General features: G+C 49.5%; 1 protein-coding gene across 1 annotated transcript in view; it reads left to right on the forward strand.

Annotated features, from left to right (window-relative positions):
* The window catches only part of Synj2 (synaptojanin 2), a 103,748-nt gene that overhangs the window by 21,153 nt on the left and 64,883 nt on the right, over positions 1-17,712 (forward strand). The window contains 1 exon segment of the mRNA XM_028888632.2: positions 16,082-16,168. Coding sequence (XP_028744465.2) covers positions 16,082-16,168 — 87 coding nt within the window.

Raw genomic sequence — 17,712 nt, forward strand, 5'->3', positions numbered from 1 at the left:
TTTTGACCTAGTCAGCTCATCCAAGCTAGTTATCTTCGTAGGGCTGGGGTGGGGTTGGAAGTAGGTAGGTAGCGGGGTGGTGGAGAATGTGGGGGAGAGGTCCCCTGTCCAGACCTGTTCCAACTACGGCTGTGGGAGACTGCTTGCTTTCCCGTCCCTCTGGGCTGAGACATCCGCACAGCTGGTGGGAGGCTGGGCATTTGCTGGCTTAGCTGGTACTTTCTGATGTCTCTCTCTCCAGGGCTCTCTGTGGCCTGGACCTTCGGTGAGGGAGAGGCAGCAGCCGGGAGGACAGGAATGTGTCTCAGCAGCTGACTGGCTGCCTGGTTGGCTTTTGTCTTGGCCTCAGCTTCTGTTTCAAACAGATGTTTTGATTTCCACTGTGCCTAGCAACCCTCCCCGCAGCCTCTCTGTGCCCCCAGAGAAACCATTGTAAGAGAGGCTCCAGCGCCTGATAACTGGGAAGGAACAGTCAGCGCTGAACTCAGTGTCCACACATGACAGAGTCCATGTGTCCTCCTGAGACCCTGAAACCCAAGAAAGTGGTGTCACATCATGCCCAGGAATGTGGTCTGAGTGGCCCTTCAGTCTCAGGCTGGCTGCAGCATTCAGTTAACAGCTTATTTTCTAACCTGTGGGAAGGCTTTGCTGGCAGTTCCTTATGGGATGTGATTGTGGAAAATATAGAAAGCGATTGCGGTTTGACTAACTGTGGACCTGGCTTGGCTGCCTGCTTCCTAGGAATGTGGCTGGACTGGCCTGGTTCTTCCTAAGATGAGAAGCTGGCCTACAGCTGAGGGAATGACCACCCCTACCCAGGCCAGCCCCTACCCCAGGATGCTCTTGCCCTAGAACTGTGTCCTGGCAACCAGAATCCCGAGGATGCACACTTACTGTGCTTGGGATGAATCGTTGGTCCGTTGGTCCCTTGGAATTGCACAAGCATGGCGCTCCCGGGGTCTTCTCTGGTTTGCAAGTGGCCCTTGTGGCCCGGTTCCTTTCCTTGTAGCTCACCCAGACTTCCTCACAACTTGGAGAACAAGTTTTAGCATAAACCATGCTGAGAGACATAGACAACATCTCTCAGGTTGCCAGAGAAACAGGACCAAAAGTCGACCCACAGAGAGGTCATTTTAGACAGAGCTGTTCACGCTAGGACTTCACTCACGGCGAGGCTGGATGCCCAGCCCAGCCCCTTTGCTGCTGTGACCCTCCTTACCCTCTGGCACTTCTTCAGATGAGTCCTGTCTCCACGCTTGGTGTCTTCATTCTCCGTGTTGGTGACTCTTCTTTGTTGGGCCTTGTTCTCTACTGAGAATGTCCCTCTGTGGCCTGACTTCCCACAGCCACTTCCTGGGACCTCTGCTGTCTGTGTGAGACATTCTGCTCTAACCAGCTCCGTCTTGGTTGCCTGTCCTTTGTTCCCTACCTGCTGCCATCTTTGGCCCCGATGGGTTGGAGACCCCTTGAACCTTTATCTTTCACAGTCTCCCACCCCAGGGCCTCTATCTCTTTTCTTTACCAGGGCAGAGAGCAGCCCTGCACTATGCCCCTCCTTCCTCTGCCTCTTCCTGGTCCCACACACTTGGCCAAGCCTGGTCCCTGACTCATTCATATCTGTACTGTTTCTGAGGTTGGAAGTTTATTGAGATACCACTTTGCCAATTTGGATGGCTTTGATGGTTGGAAAGAAAATGGCCCCCAAAGGGAGTGGCACTCTTACGAGGTGTGACTTTGTTGGAGTTGGTGTGGCCTTGTTGAAGGAAGTGTGTCAGTGTGGAGGCAGGCTTTGAGATCTCCTATATCTTCAAGCTCTGCCCAGTGTCTCAGACTACTTCCTATTCCCTGTATGTCAAGATGTAGAACTCTCAGCTCCTTCTCCAGCACCATGTCTGCCTGCATGCTGCCTTGCCTCCCACCATGATGGTAACGGACTACACCTCTGAACTATAAGCAAGCCACCCCAATGAAATGTTTTCCTTTTATGAGTTGCTGTGGTCACGGTGTCTCTTCACAGCCATAGGAAGCCTAACTAAGACAGCGGGTCTCACGTTCTGCTCACAATCCTTGAGTCAAGTTGCCTCCTCAGTCAGTCTTCCATCCTCTTCTGCTTTGTCCCCCCTCACCCTTACCCTTCCCTCACTGACAGCCTGGCTCCTCATTGCACTGAGAACACTGAAGCCGTCGGGAGAGAATTCTCACCGACCAGCCAGTCCCGGAACCACTGCCAGGGACTCCTCTGTCCCTGTGAGCTGTCCCTGCCCTGAAACCCTGCAGCGGTCTCATCTCAGAAACCACGGGTCTTTTCTGGCCCACCAGACTATGATGGCTCTTCTGTTTCCTCTGTGAGCTTTCGCCACTGGCCTCCTGGCTGGCTCTGTACGGTCTGGAATGGCTCTGCCTCGGGGCTTCCGTAGATTCTCTTCTTGGCCTGTGGTGTTCCTCCACTCTCTCTTGGGTCATCCCTCTCACTTCATCAGATCTGTCTTCAAATGCTGCCTTTGTAGTGAAATTATTTTCAGGCCAAATTAAGATTTCGTTTCTCATTTCCCACTTCCTGTTTAACCTTTCCACCTCATCTGGTGTCGCTGTTTATCTACACCAGTGGTTCTCAACCTTCCTAACACTGCGACCCTTGAACACAATTCCTCATGGTGTGGTGACCCCCAACCACGAAATTATTTTTGTTGCTACTCCATAACTGTGATTTTGCTGCTGTTATGAATCATGATGTAAATATCTGATATTTCTGATGATCTTAGGTGACCCCTGTGAAAGGGTCATTCAACTCCCAAAGAAGTCTCTCTCTACCCACAGCTTGGGAACCGCCCATCAGCCCTGCGCTTGCTTATTCAGCTGTCTGTCCATGCTGGCACTTGGTGGTCTCTGCCCTGTGCCTGTGCAGTGCCTTAGCCCCTGGGTTCCTTATCTCACCTGCCTTTACCCATCCATGCATCGCTCCGGTTCCTTCTCGGCTACTGGCACGGGCCCGCCTTAGATCCACGCTGCTGTGGACGATCTCTGTCTGGTTCACTGTCCCTTTGCCTAGAACCCACCAGGCACAGCCATTTAGCACTCAGACGTGGGTTCGTGGAGGATTACCACAAGAGGACAAGGGCAGAGAGAGTAGAGCTTACCCTCAGCAGCCTGGTTGGCTGTGGCCGGGTCAGGGAAGCAAAGTGTTCCCATGTGGGAAAACCCAGAGGAAATTTGACAGGAGGCATGGAGAGCAGGACGTGCTGTATGTTTTCGAGACATGAGGTAAGGGGAGGCAGACATTGCAGATGGGCAGCCTGCAGGTGTGTGCACTCACCCATTGCTGCTTGAAATAAATGGGGATCGGTTGCCAACACTGAACACTCAGGAATGTCCTATTTCTCTTGAAAATTTTTATCTCTGCAGACTCTGGCTGACATGCCCACCTGTTGGCCACTGGCTGCAATTGTCAGTCTGTCCCTACCCAGGAGAGGCTTGTTCTCTGCCACATATGGCTCCACTCAGTAGCTGTGTTCATTCATTACCTGTCTGGTGCTTTTGAGATATCTGAAACGCGATCTGTATGTTCAAGAGAAAAGGCTCTCTTTTTCCCTCAGCCCTCTTAGAAACATGGAGTTGCCTGGGGACAAGAGGGGTGTGGGGTGACTCTGGACAAGGTCTGGGAGGTCAGATGTCTGCAGACAGGCATTGTGCAGCAGGAGCAGCGAGGGTGTTGCACTCTGGAGGTAGGATGCATGGGCGGAGGAAAGAGGTTCATGGAGAGCCATGCCTGGGGGAGGGGCTCCCCAAGTAAGAAGGTTACCAAGTATAGGGACTGAGCAGTGACCTCCTAAAAGATACATTGAGAGTCCTAGGCACCAGCACCTCAGAATGAGACCTGTGTTGGTCATCCTTGTGTCCCTGTGACAAAGTACCCAAAGAGCCAGCTTAAAGGGGGATGATTTATTCCCGACACATGCCTTTAGGGGTTTCAGCCATCTGGCTTGACTCCATTGCTTTTAGGCAGAACATCCTGGAGGAAGCATGGGTGGCACTCAACTGCTCAGCTTGTACTGTAACTGGCCCGGCAGAAATGATGCTCTAAAGAGACACGTCTCTCAATCCGACAGAGATCAGATTAATCAAACAGTGGACTCTAAAGAAATGGGAAGTCCATGCTGGGTGGAGAAAAGAGTTTGTGTGTGTGTGTGTGTGTGTGTGTGTGTGTGTGTGTGTGTGTGTGTGTGTGTAGGTGTGGGGGACAGGGGTGGGGCTTGCTCCCTGAAAGACACTCCACACGGTTCCAACAACTTGTCAGACCACCCTACAGGAGGAGAGTGAAGCCCAATGATGTGCTGGTGCTAGGCAGGACCACACCTTGACCAGAACTGCTTAGATGTGCTCATCCTCACCCCCTATTCAAACGTGACTCTCACTTCAGGACCCCTAAAATGAGATTGAGATGGACTTTTTTTTTTTTTGGAGTGGGGGTGGGGGGCGTCACTAGATATCTTGGTCCCTCTTCCCAAGATAGCTTTTAAATAAACCTGCTTTCTACTTTCCATTATTAACTTGGCTCTTTTAATTAGTTTATTAAGGATGGGTGGCCAAACTTGACTTGAGGCTCAGGCTGCGACCTCCAAGTTTGATAACAATGAGACTCTTCCTCCTCAGGGTCCCACGTACCGTCTCCTGATAGGACCAACAGCCTGGAGCCTAAAGAACCAACCCAGAACCACAGCAGCGCTTCCTGGGCATAGGGGAGATGAAGTCGTGTTGGAGTGGGTTGAGCCTGTCATCCAGTGTAACCGCTGGAGTCATGCGACATATTCGGACAGGGACATGTAGGTAGAAGACAGCCACGTGAGTCAGCTGAGACTTCAAAGACTGCTAGCAGCAGCCGTCAGGAACTGGATGAGGCAAGACCCTCCTCTGGAAGACCCCAAACTCACCTTGATTTAATTAACTTTCGTCCGTCCCCCACCTCCCGCATCTGTGAGAGGGGATGTGTGTGTTGTTTCAAGCCTCCTAATCTGTTCAGGGTTGGTCAGTTTGTGATGGGACGTGGGTGCTTCACATATAATGGTGGCATCCACAGAGGTCAGACCTGTTTTGAGTTGTCATAGCAATAAGTGAGCAACAAAGCTGTTTTGATTAGGGAGTCAATAATTTACCAGGGACCAAAGGGAGCAAGGCAGCCCTGCTGGGTTTTGTTTGTTAGTTTAAAAAATATTAGCAAAAGGCTGTGTCGAGTCGTGTTTGTTTAACTCGCCTTCCCGCCCCGCACCTGATACCTGCCGAGTCCACGGGGCCACAGGTCAGTTTGGCTTCCCAGGCTTCTCCTGGGTCCCCTCCCCACCCGCCAAAGTGTGGACTGGACCCTGTATCACTTTGTTTAGCAGTTTCCTGCCCTTTGTTCGATCCGCTTAGGTTTATTTACGGAGCCGAATGAATGCACAAAGGTCCCTTTGTTTGGTGGTGAACAAAGTGAGGGCCAGATGACACTTGGTCTGTGTCGAAGGCTTGGCAAAGCCGCTGGAGTTGAAACGTTTGTTGTTGGTGTCAGGATTATTTATTGCACTTCTCCGTGGAGAGCTGTCCCTTTCTACCCCGCGTCCTGGCCCTGGCTACACCTAGAACCTGGGAGGACAGTGGATGCAGCCAGGGTTAGCACTACACATCGGGCCCCCACTTCTCCTGATGAGACTGGGTTCTACAGCTCCAGAGTAGGGGTCAGGCCCCTCCCAGAGACTTCTTGGGCTCATGACAATACCCACTCTTTACCAGTGAGCATTCTGGATGAAGGGACGTGCTCTCCCACACACACACACACATACACACCCCTTTCCTGAATGTGCAGCAGAGGCAGCAAGAAGATTCTGGAGCACATGGTTGGTGTCCCTGTGTGGGTCCTGAAGAAGTGTAACTGTTGCTGCAGGAAATGAGGGTATTCTAGAAAGGGAGACCTGTGCCTCCCTTTTAACTATCAGACTATTGACACAATAGGCCTCAGAAACTGCAATTTCCCCAGGAATGTCATTCTGGAACAAGGAAAAAGTTGAAGCCCAGTGCCAACCAGAGGAGCTTGTCTCTCAGAGGTTTCACACAGTTCTGACAAGATGTCGGGTCATTGGCAGCAGACAATGATAGGCCACTGAAGCATGGGGCCAGACTTTGATCAGGGCTATTCAGTTATACATACCTTCTTGCTCTCTATTTACACTTAAACCCCACGTTGGAGCCCTAAGATGAATTTGAGGGGGTGTGGACACATTGACTATAGTTTTTACTATGACTTATTTCTTGAATTGGCCGTTTGAGGACAGGTAGCTGAACCTAGGTCCTTAGGGCTGCCAGGGCCCAGACTCTGACGCTAACCACTGGGGTAGCAGAAGTCCACATGCTGACCCTGAGTCTGTACGTGGGAGGTATCTTACGCCTTATTGGTGGTGGTTGTGGGCCAGTGACTCTGTAGGACTGTGCAGAACAGACTGGGGACCTTGTGTGGTGTGCACCTAAGTAGCTCTTAAAAGATGGAAGAAGCAGCCAGAAGAGGGGGAGAGAGAATGAGCTGGGAAGGTGAAGGCGGAAGTTGGCACTGCTGCTGGATTGAAAGAGAGAGGAAGGAGCTGAGGGCTAAGGAAAGCCCCCAGACTGGCTCCAAAAGCTTCGTGAAGGAGAGATGCTGCAGATACCTCCATTTGAGTGGTGATTCCCACTGCAGGATGCTGATCTTCAGCTTCGCGAGATCGTGTGTTTGTGTCATTTTAACCGCTTGACCACTTGATATAGCTGCAATGGAGGCCATCAAGGACGGATGGGATTAAATAGACCCAAGCCTGGGTTCTGGTAGCCCTGATAACCTAGGCCACTGCTCCTCAATACAGCAATCACAGGGACAAGCCATAGTGAAAAGCAGATGTATATGCAAGGGTGGGGGAGGGGTATCCAGAGGGTTCAACATCTGTGATACACTTCGTTGTCTTAGAGATAGTAAACAAAACCTAGAAGGGCACAGTGAGATATTGCAGCAGCGATCCCTATTGGGAATAGTTAACTTTTAAAAAAAATATTTCTATTTTATAAATAATTTTACATATTGGGAATAGTTGACTTTTTAGCTGTTTTTAAGCACACAGAGCCTTTTCTGGGCTGTTTTCCTTTGTTCTCTTCCACTTCACAGAGTCGGGTGGCCCACCTGACTCAGGACAGAGACTTTTTAAAAAAGCATGCTTGGGTCTGGAGAGAGCAGGCCGAAACCTAACACCAGAGCCGGCTTTTTGTATAGAGCAGAACAGCATGTAACATTTTTTAATAGTATCCATACCCAGCTGTGTACAAGGGCAGGCAGAGTAAAGGAACGGCCGACGACGTGGCTGCTCCATGATTAGGGGGCAGGTTTCCATTGCGACTAAGAGATAGAACATATTCTAGCAACCTCTGGAAGAGTTGAGCAGAGAGAAAGAAGTAGACTGGGCGTGGCCAGGTCCGGGGAAGCTGGAGAGTGGGAGAGGATAGTGGAGATAGGGAGAGAGCAAGAGAGAGAGAGTGGAGCATAGCGAGAGAGCAAGGGAATAGTGACATGTGATAGGCAGGCGGGTAGAAAGGTGGAAAGATAGATAGTGTGGGGGTTTGAAAGGAAGAGGCCCCCACAGGGAGCGGCACTATTAGGAGGTGTGGCCTTGCTGGAGGAAGTGTGTCACTGTGGGGGCGGGCTTTGAGGTCTCCTCTGCTCAAGCTTCCCTCAGTGTGACTGTCAGTTGACTTCCTGTTGCCTGCAAGATGTAGGGCTCTCAGCTCCAGCACCAGATCTGCCTGCACGCCGCCATGCTCCCCGCCATGATGACAATGGACTGAACCTCTGAAACTGTAAGCGAGCCACCCGAGTGAAATGTTTTCTTTATAAGAGTTGCCACGGTCATGGTGTCTCTTCATAGCAATTAAAACCCTAAGACAGACAGGCAGACAGTCAGATAGAAAGAATGAATGAATCGGGTGGACAAATCACGTGGATTATAAGGAGGAATAGATGGGGGATGGGAAGGCCTGGATGCTAACACGGACTTTGAAATGTGTAGCAGGTGCTTGTGATACTGAGGGATCCTGAAGGCCAGCGTAAGCTTTGATATGCTGATAGACCCCACAGGTAACCGTATGTCCCTTCTGCCAGAGGCAAGGAAATGGCTCCTTTTGGGGTACAGAAAACCCATTTCACAAGTTCCTGAGGGATGCTAGCTTTTATCTAACTGCCAGAAATCCTTCTAGAGCCCAGCTTAAGTTCATTTCTGGACATGTGACCTACCTGTGAGACCTAGCAGGAGATATAGTCAATGAAGCTGGGATGGGAAGAAGGCAAAGAGATCCAGTGGCCCCCAAGTCCATGAGCCCGAATTTAAACAGAGGGTAAGAGATACGCACAACTGTGCAATCTGGTCAAGGTGTGGTCCAGTGCTTCACAAGTCATCCTAGATGGGCGCCTGGCCTGGCCATTGTCAGAACTGTGACATTTCTTTCTGAGAGGTAAATTCCTCCTCTGGCTGGCCTCAGGCTTTATCCTTCCCCTCCTCACACAGCATGAGATTCCTGGGGACATTCTAGTTCCTTGGGGACCTCGGTTGCAATAGTCTGGCAGCCATAGAGCACAGCATGTTTTTCTTCTAGAATACCTTCACTTGCTAAGTACGATGCCACTTTTCCTGACTGCCAGAGTTGATTGGGTCAGGTGGTGTGAAGGGTGTGTCTGTGGTTCCCAGTCCCCTTCTAAGGGACTGAGACCCCCAAGTTTACAAATGCCTTACTTGCTGCAAGGAGCCCCTCAAATGTCGGTGGAGGCTACTTAGCTGTAGGGTCCAGTGCCAACCAGTCTCAGAGGGACCTATGATTTCATCAATCACAACTTAGTCCGCTTTGCTCACTCCCTAAAAATAATAGTCAAATTTGGGGGAAATTAACTAACTCATTGAACTGATTCTTAATCTTTGTGATGGCATGTGGTGATATTTTATTTGTGCTCTAACAAGCAAAACTTATCTGGGGATCAGAGGACAGAGCTAGCCACTAGACTAGACATAGAGGCCAGACAGTGGTGGCACACACCTTTAATGCTATCACTGGGAGGCAGAGATCCATCTGGATCTCTGTCAATTCAAGGCCAGACTGGAAACAGCCAGGCATTGGTGACACACACCTTTAATCCCAGGACTTGAGATCTCATGTCTTTGCTTAGGAAGGAAACACACCTTTAATCCCAGGAAGTGATGGCAGAAAGCACAAAGGTGTTATAAGGTGTGAGGATCAGGAACTAGAAGCTTTTTAGCAGCAGTTCAACAGAGACACTTTTGGTGAGGACTCAGAGGCTTCCAATCTGAGGAAACAGGATTGGCTGAGGAGTTGTCGAGGTGAGGTTGGCTGTGGCTTGTTCTGTTTCTCTGATCTTTCAGCTTTCACCCCAATATCTGGCTCCAGGTTTTTGGTTTTTTTTAATTAATAAGACTGTCAGCAATTCATGTTACAATGGCAAACATCTCCGTGAGAGTCTGTGGCTCCTAGCCATAAAAATTTACATTCATTTTCAGCGATTGTATAGCTTCCCACAGCTATCCCTTGAGGTCTCTGTGGCTGCCAGGGACATCCCCTGCCATCCCAGGCTGGGAGCCCTGTTAGTAATAAATGCACATTGAGGGTGGATGGCTGTTTTTCTGCCAGACTCCTCCTGGGCTTTGCCAAGCTCCGGAACCACGTTCAATGGCTCCTCATTGTTTGCATATTCTACACTTACAGATCCGCCCAGCTATCTAAATTGTGTTGACCCTAAGAGTGATGATAATGGCATTTTTGGGGTCATTTGTGCATGGGGCAGAGTGAGTGGCATACATTTGATGACCTATTGCGCGTGTTCCCAGCTAATGTTGAACAAGGATGAGACTCTGACTTCTTGTCTGGCTTTGAGAGCAAGTGTCTCTTTGGATGACTTTATTTAATGCCGCAGTTTGTACATTTTGTTGGTAATGTCACATTTTTGCTTTAAAATTTTTATTTATTATTTTGATGTGTATGGGTGTTTTGCCTGTGTGCCACATGCGTGCAGTAGCCATGGAGACCAGAGGAGGCATGGGTCCTCTAGAACAAGAGTTATAGGCAGTTGTGAGCTGCTAGGAATAGAACCCGTGTCCTCGAGAAAAGCAGCCCATGTTCTTAAATGCTGAGCCATCTCTCCAGCTTATTTATTCATTTATTTTGTGTGTGTGTGTGTGTGCAGGTGCTCACGTGGAAGTCAGAGGTCAACTCGTGGAAGTAGGTCCTCTCCTACCATGTGGTTTCCAGGGATTGTGAACGCATGCGGTTAGGTTTGGTGGCAAGCGCCTTTACCCACTGGGCCATCTTGCTGACCCCTTACTTCATATTTTTAAATGACCCCTCAGGGGACTGGAGACATGGCTTAGCAGTTAAGAGAACCTGGGCTTGGTTTCCAGCAGCCACATGGCAGCTGGCAACTGTCTGTGACAGTAGTTCCAGGGGATCCAGTGCCTTCTTCTGGCCTCTGCAGGCACCAGGCACACATGTGGTACACAGACACACATGCAGTCACAATTCCCACACACCTAAAATAAAAAATAAATACAAGTAACTGGCTCTCAGCCCAGTGCTCTAGCACCACCCAGCATGCGTATGCGCAAGGAGGCAGTGACAGCCCTTAGAGAAAATCACTTGTGTATAATAAGCTTTATTCTGGTTGGGCCCCTTGTGCTGGTGAGTGTGTGTTCAACGTGACTGAATCAACAATGCACATTCAATAAGGTGTCTTCACACAGAGACACACGGACAGCAAAGGTACGGACTGATGACAACTCTTGACTTGGGGAGTGGTCATGGGACCCTGACCTTGACTTCCTTGGGAACACAGCCACAGTACTTGTCTGTAGCTATCCTGGTATCTTAAAGGGAACAGCCACAAGGAATGAGAGCTGTGTCCAAGGGAAAAATAAAAGGATACAGAAGAGAAGAGAAGCCCTGACTCAGGAGCTTCTATATAGGCGATAAGATCTAAACTGTCCAAAGACAGGGTGTTTATTTTTCTGCACCTCTAACAAGAATATTAAAACAACAGACTGTTCTTTGCGGGGCCAGAATATCTGTAGCCTTGTGTTTTATTGTGGGGTACCTAAAGAAAAAAAAAAAAAAACGAGAGGCCTGCTGTAGTAGATGGAGCCTTGATTCACAGCCAGCAAGGCTGTCCCAGGCAATGAGTGGGAAGCAGCAGCGACCTCCAATTTGAGTTTTCAAATGTAGGAACCACAACTGTGATGTATACAGAAAGGCAGCTGTGGACATCTGCAGTAGGCAAGCGTTTATAGAAGAGGAGAGAGCGAGCAGTTAGGTGGTCAGGCAGTTCTCATATCCTTGAGCCAGGGACACATTGTATAGGAATTTATTGTTCAGAGACCAGTTTACTTTAGGAATTTATGGCTACATGACCAGAGACCAGTTTATCCAAGGTAGTTTTCGTACTTAAAGTATTGTTAGGAATACTTTCACAAGATGGCGTAGCTCAGGATCCTACTACGGTTTTACCATATTAGCATCCTCTCATCTCTAAATAACACCTTAAAAACCCACATTACAATTTAACTTACAAAAGATAATTCCTTTTAAATAAACCTTATTACATTATTTTATGCATGTGTGTACATACAGGCGTGCTTGTGTGCACGTGTGTATGTATGTGAGTGTATCCACATGCCATGACACGTGGGGAGGGGGCAGGTCTAAGAACAACTTCCTGGAATTGTTGTTTTCCTTCTACCATATGGGTCCCAGAGGTCAAACTCAGGTCATTGGGCTTTGTGGCAAGTGTCTCTAACTGCTGAGCAATCTACAAAAGGTAAATCTTTAAGATGAGAAATAAGTATCGAAATACAAGCTAGATTAATTTTTAAGCTTTACTTACTTTTTATACTTTGCTTTGTAGGCGGAAGTTTCTCTCCTGCCTGCCTGTTCCCAAATACCTAGCAGCTGCTTCCCAAATAATTGACTTTGAGGCTTAAGATTACTTATAAATGCTCAGCCATTAGCTCAGGCTTATTACTGACCAGCTCTTACACTTAAATTGATCTATAATTTTTATCCACGTTTAGCCACATGACTTGGTACCTTTTCTCAGTCCAGCATTCTCATCTTGCTTCCTCTGCATCTGACTGGCGACTCCTGACTCCGCCCTTCCTCTTCCCAGAATTCTCCTAGCCTGGTCGCCTGGCCTATACTTCCTGCTTGGCTACTGGCCAATCAGTGTTTTATTAAAACCATTTCAAGTGACAAATCTTTACAGTGTACAAGAGGATTATTCCACAGCATTGCTTGATCTGCAGACATTGTAATCACCGTCTGAGCAATGCGACTTATAAGCTACAAAATCATTTATCTAGCCTTCATGAAGATACCTAAATGCAACTCTCCCACTTGAGGAGCTCAGACCTGTGCCTTGGTTGGGTGTGTTCTGTCTTTTCCCTAAGAAACTCTCTCTCTCTCTCTAAATGCCTGTGCTACTTGCCCATAAGATATCTTTACCTAATAAATTCTCTAACTTTGCTTCATTCTGAATGTCTTTTCATCGGGCATTGCTAAGGATCTGGCTTTGCCTGAGTGGGTGTTCCTAAGGGGAGGACTCAGGCTGTCGGCAGTTCTGGACTGAGTCTCCCTGCTGCCTGACACAACAAAGCACAGTAGGGAATCACTGGCCTCTCAGCCGTGTTGATGGTCAGCCTTCATCTTCAAATGGCCTCCTGGCTCCACCCTGCCTGCAAAGATGGAAGGTCTGACTGTGACCTTACTGACTGCTCCGGATGTACACATCCCACCAACCACCATGCCTGCAATCCTTGTGTCCTATTTAGCAGGGATTGCAGGTTCTACCAAGGGGAACCTGGTGGCCTCCTACTGTGTCTTAGTGTTTCTATTGCTGTGAAGAGACACTATGACCATGGAAATTCTTATAAAGGAAAACATTTAATTGGGGTGGCTAGCTTACATTTTCAGAGATTCAGCCCATTATCATCATGGTGCGACATGCTGGCATGCAGGCAGACATGGTGCTGGAGAAGTAGCCAAGTATCCTACATCTTTGCAAGCAACAGGAAGTGGTCTGAGACACGGAGTATGGCTTGAGCTTGTATGAGACCTCAAAGCCCACCTCCATAGTGACACACTTCCTCCAACAAGGCCACGCCTACTCCAACAAGGCCACGCCTCCTAATTGTGCTATTCCTTTTGGGGGCCATTTTCTTTCAAACCACCACACACTGCCTCCAGGGGGGGAGAGGCATAGTGAGCAGGTAGCTCTGGAACTGGACTCAGTTTTATGTTTCTAACCTGTAAGGAAATGTGGTCTTATGGATGTATGTGTTCTTTAGAGGACCAGTTGAGAGGGATGGGAAGTCTAGTCTGTTCTGGAGACCATGAGTGTTGGCTCTTTTGAAATGGGGTGTCAGGACAATTGTCAGCTAAAGCTAGGTTCAGTGCTTACGGCATTTGTCAATGCTCTGCGTATTCACCTGTTTTCGGTGGACATCTTCAGGGGACAGGAAGCCATGACAGCCAGATTGTTCCCAGCTTGTCTGTCCTCAGGGCTGGTGTAAGAGTGTGTCATCTGCTGTGCCCCCCCCCACCACCACCACCCCCACACATACAGACTTCCTTCTGAAATCTCAGTTCCTCCTGGAGATTGCCGGACTCCGAGACCCCTTCCTGGTGCTTGGGAGGACAAATCAGCAGTTTCTTCTTTTCCCACCTCGGTGATGATGCAGAGGCAGGTCCAGCCAGCTCCCACCCTCTGCATCTCAGGGGAGGAGGCCTGGAGCTCTTGGACAAGAAAAGGCCACCTTTATTTTCATCCTTGGTGACTGAAAGCGAGCCAGCACTGCCCTCAGGAAGGGAGGCAGCTAGGCCAGCTGGTTACCCATGCCCTCATCTGTCACTTCTGCCTCACATGAAGTCTTGAACAATCAGGTATTTCTCTTTACTTCTTTGAAACGAAGTGATTAGTAGGCCCTGCTGGGCTTTATTTCTTTGGCGATATTATTATTGTTACGTTGGCTGTTTTGAAACAGGGCTCACTCTGCCGCCTGGCTGACCTTGAACTCCTGGCAATCCTCATGTCTCAGCTCCTGAGTGCTAGGATTACAGGTGTGAGCCTCCACTCCCAGTTTAGACTTTATTTAAGATGATGCTAATAGGGCCAATGAAATGGCTCAGCAGGTAAAGGCACCGGCCATTAATGCTGACTGCCCGAGTTCAAGCCCCCAACCTACATGGTGGAAGGAGAGAGCTTCTCCTGCAGACTATCCTGTGATTTCCACATATGTCCTGTGGCATGCACTGCCCCCACAAAATAAATGTAAAATAAGTTTTTTAGCCAGATGGTGGTGGTGCACACCTTTAATCTCAGCACTCAAAAGGCAGAACCAGGCAGATCTCTGTGAGTTGGAGGCCAGCCTGGCCTACAGAGTAAGATCTAGAACAGGCACCAAAACTACACAGAGAAACCCTGTCTCAAAACAAAAGATATTGTCCATAAGGAATATATATTGCTACATTATAACAAAAGATACTGTCCATAGGGAATATATGTTGCTACATTATAACAATTTTTTTTGTGGTGCTAGGGCTCAAACCCAGTGCCTTGTACATGTTAGGCAAGGACCTCAGACCTTAAAATATTTCTATAACTATGGGCTGGAGAGATGGCTCAACAGTTAAGAACACATGTTGCTTTTGTACAGGACCTGGGTTTGCTTCCCAGCACCCACATGGTGGCTCACAACCATCCATAAACTCAGTTCCAGGGGATCCAGTGTTCTCTTCTGGCCGCCACTGGCACCAGGCATGCATATGATGCAAATATATATACATACATGCATATAGCACACACATATACACAATGAAAAATATATCTAATATTTTTCATACTTTAATAACTAGATTCCAGTAAAAATTAGTGCCCTCTGCCATCTTACTTTGTTGTTGATTTTTATACCAGCTTTATTGAAATGTAATTCACGTACTATACAGCTGATTTCCGAAAGTATATAATTCCATGGTTTTTTTTAAAAGTATTTTAGTATTTAAGGGGGTTATTTTACCATCCCTACAATGTAATAGTAGAGTATTTTTGCCCCCTTTAACAGAGACTCCATTAGCAAACCTCTCTGCTCTTTCGTCCACGCTCAGCCCCTGCTAGGCCGGGGTCCGCTCTCTGCCGCTCTGCGTCCGTCCACCTGCTCTGGATATTTTATACAGGTGGGCTGTCGTGAGCTCTTTGGTGGTCCCTTCTTTCACGTGGTGTAGTGTTGTCACAGCGACTGGGGTTTGTATATTCTCGGTGCAGATGAAGCATCCCTATGAGGAAGGGGTCTGTAGACCAGCTCCCACTCCTGGAATCACCAGAGGTGCCTACGGCATCCCCATGGATGCCCCTGCGCCCGCCCTTCTTGCTGCTCCTGAGTCAGACTGGGTGGTTGTTTGGGTGCTGACATTGTTGCTAGTCACCCAGCAGGCAAAGTCTGCAGTTCGCCTTGGGGGCTCGCTTGCCCCAGCCCTGAGTCACCCTAACCCCTGTGCTTTGATGACGCCTAGTAGAAATCAGGTACCTCGGGGATTTCCCAGATAAAGCTCCTGTGGCTGGGCACATCAGGAGAAAAAGCCTTGCACGTGGGTTATGAGACCTCACCCTGTTCTGAGTGTGTGCGGTACAGTGAAGAGTGATGTAACAGGCCAGACCCAAGGTGCCCTGGCATCACCAGCCACCCTAGGGCTCCCTGCACCTTCTCCACCCCCACCCCCGTTCCCACCCCCAGGAAGCCGCCAGCGTTTCCAGAGAACAAGCCTTCTTCCGTGGGAAGGTCTAAATCTTTGCATCTCTGGATTTCTCGGATCCTAAAACCTGCACACATGGTGTCTGTGGGCCGTGCCATTGTCTGCGTTTCCTCTTTCGAGTGGGTGAGAGCCAGATTGGCAAGCGCAGTGTGAATGAACGAGCGTGAACAGAGCCACTTGCTTGCTGATGTCTCTCTGATGTGTTTCTCCTCCTCTCTCCCCCCCCCCCAACCCCCAGCTCCGGAAGAGAAGGAAGTCATTAAAGGACAGTATGGCAAGCTGACGGATGCCTATGGCTGCCTCGGGGAGCTGAGGTTAAGATCTGGTGAGTATCCACGGCTCCATGCTGTGGGCAGTCCCTGGGGTTAGCCTGGGGAGGCCGTCCAGTTAGATACTCTGTGTTAACCACTTTCATTTCTGAAGATGGTGCTTTATGTTTCTCAGCTTGCTCCTCCGGGGGGCGTTGGGGGGAGGGATAGAGAAGAGGGGTGACAGCAGCTTGATGATAGTGGCCTGTCTGGAGGAGAGGAGGGCATGGTTTCCAGCCCTGGGTGCCAGGAAGTTTACCTGCTCCGTTGTCTCTCGGACCTAAGTTTTTCCAGGTGGTCAGGCTTCTGCTCTGGCGTCGTCCACCGTTTGTGCTTTCCAGGCATCTGCCTCCTGAGGTGTGACTGATGGGTAGACTTTGACCACGGCTCATGCCATCTCGCCTGAAGCAGCATCACTGGACGTTCTGGGTGTATCTGGAGAGAGGAAGGGCCGGGTGGGGGTGGGGGTGGCCAGGAGAGGAAAACTGCGACACTCTCTGTGGGAGTGAGAGAGAAAGGAAACTGCGTCCAAGCGGGTCTGACGAAAGAGAGAGGGGGCACACAGGAAGCAGTGGGCAGCTCTGCCTGCCCTGAGCCGGTGGCAGCCACCTCTGCCGCCGTTCTGGAGTGTCTGTTCTGCAGCCGTCCTCTCCTTCCTCCCGGTGAGGGGAGACTGCTTTAGGTCGGTCCCACCTATCACCAAAGACCAGGTTTTGGAGTCCAGTGGCCTTTCCGGCCAAGGCCAGGGCACAGGTCACATTCCTCATGGGATTGGCTGGGGGGACTTCCAAATTCAGGCCTTGGGGGCTTTTCCTGAGCTGAGCATGTGAAACTTCTCTGCGGCACACAGCCTCTGTTTGCACAGAGAGGGTTTTAGGGCTAGCCAGACAGCGTGATACGCTTGCCGCTATTTTTCTGGGTCATTTCTGTGGTGGGGTGGGTTTTTCCCCCCACACACTAGATATGATGATTACACTCCTCATTTCCAAATCGGAAATGTTTAGGAAAAACATTTGGTACTCACATGACAAAATGAACTTACTAGATGTTGGTCTTGTACCAAAGACTAGACAGGTTAATGTGTTCAGTCTTTAGCATCAGGCAGTGCGATAACCATCGTCTCCCTGTTTATAGAAAAGAAGAAAGGAGACCAGTTCAGAGATTTTCCTGACTCACCTTAGGGTGAAGGGTTCAGCTGGGATTCACAGCAAGCCCAGCTGTCTTCAAACACTCCCCTCTTTTCCCGAGAATGTGAGCAGATGGGGTTGGGGCTGGGCTGTGTCTCTGTGGACTATTTCTGAAGCTGTAGAGCCCTGGAGCCCTGGTCTTCCGCTGTGAGGATTGTAAGGGTGATGGTTTACTGAGGATGGCCCTTCCTCTGCGCCGCGCTGTGATCTGATGGTTTTAGTGTTAGCCTGCTCTCCAAGGAGGCCGGCTTGACTGTCATCCCTCTGGTATACAGAAGGGAAGGCCTGGAAGCTGCCCTCTGGCTCTCCTCTGCAGTTCCCTTCCTCTGGTGTGTGACACCCTGGCACTTGGCTGGGTTCACAGTCTGATCTTA

Source organism: Peromyscus leucopus, chromosome 8a (genome assembly GCF_004664715.2).
Source record: "Peromyscus leucopus breed LL Stock chromosome 8a, UCI_PerLeu_2.1, whole genome shotgun sequence".
In the NCBI taxonomy this organism is placed as follows: Eukaryota; Metazoa; Chordata; class Mammalia; order Rodentia; family Cricetidae; genus Peromyscus; species Peromyscus leucopus.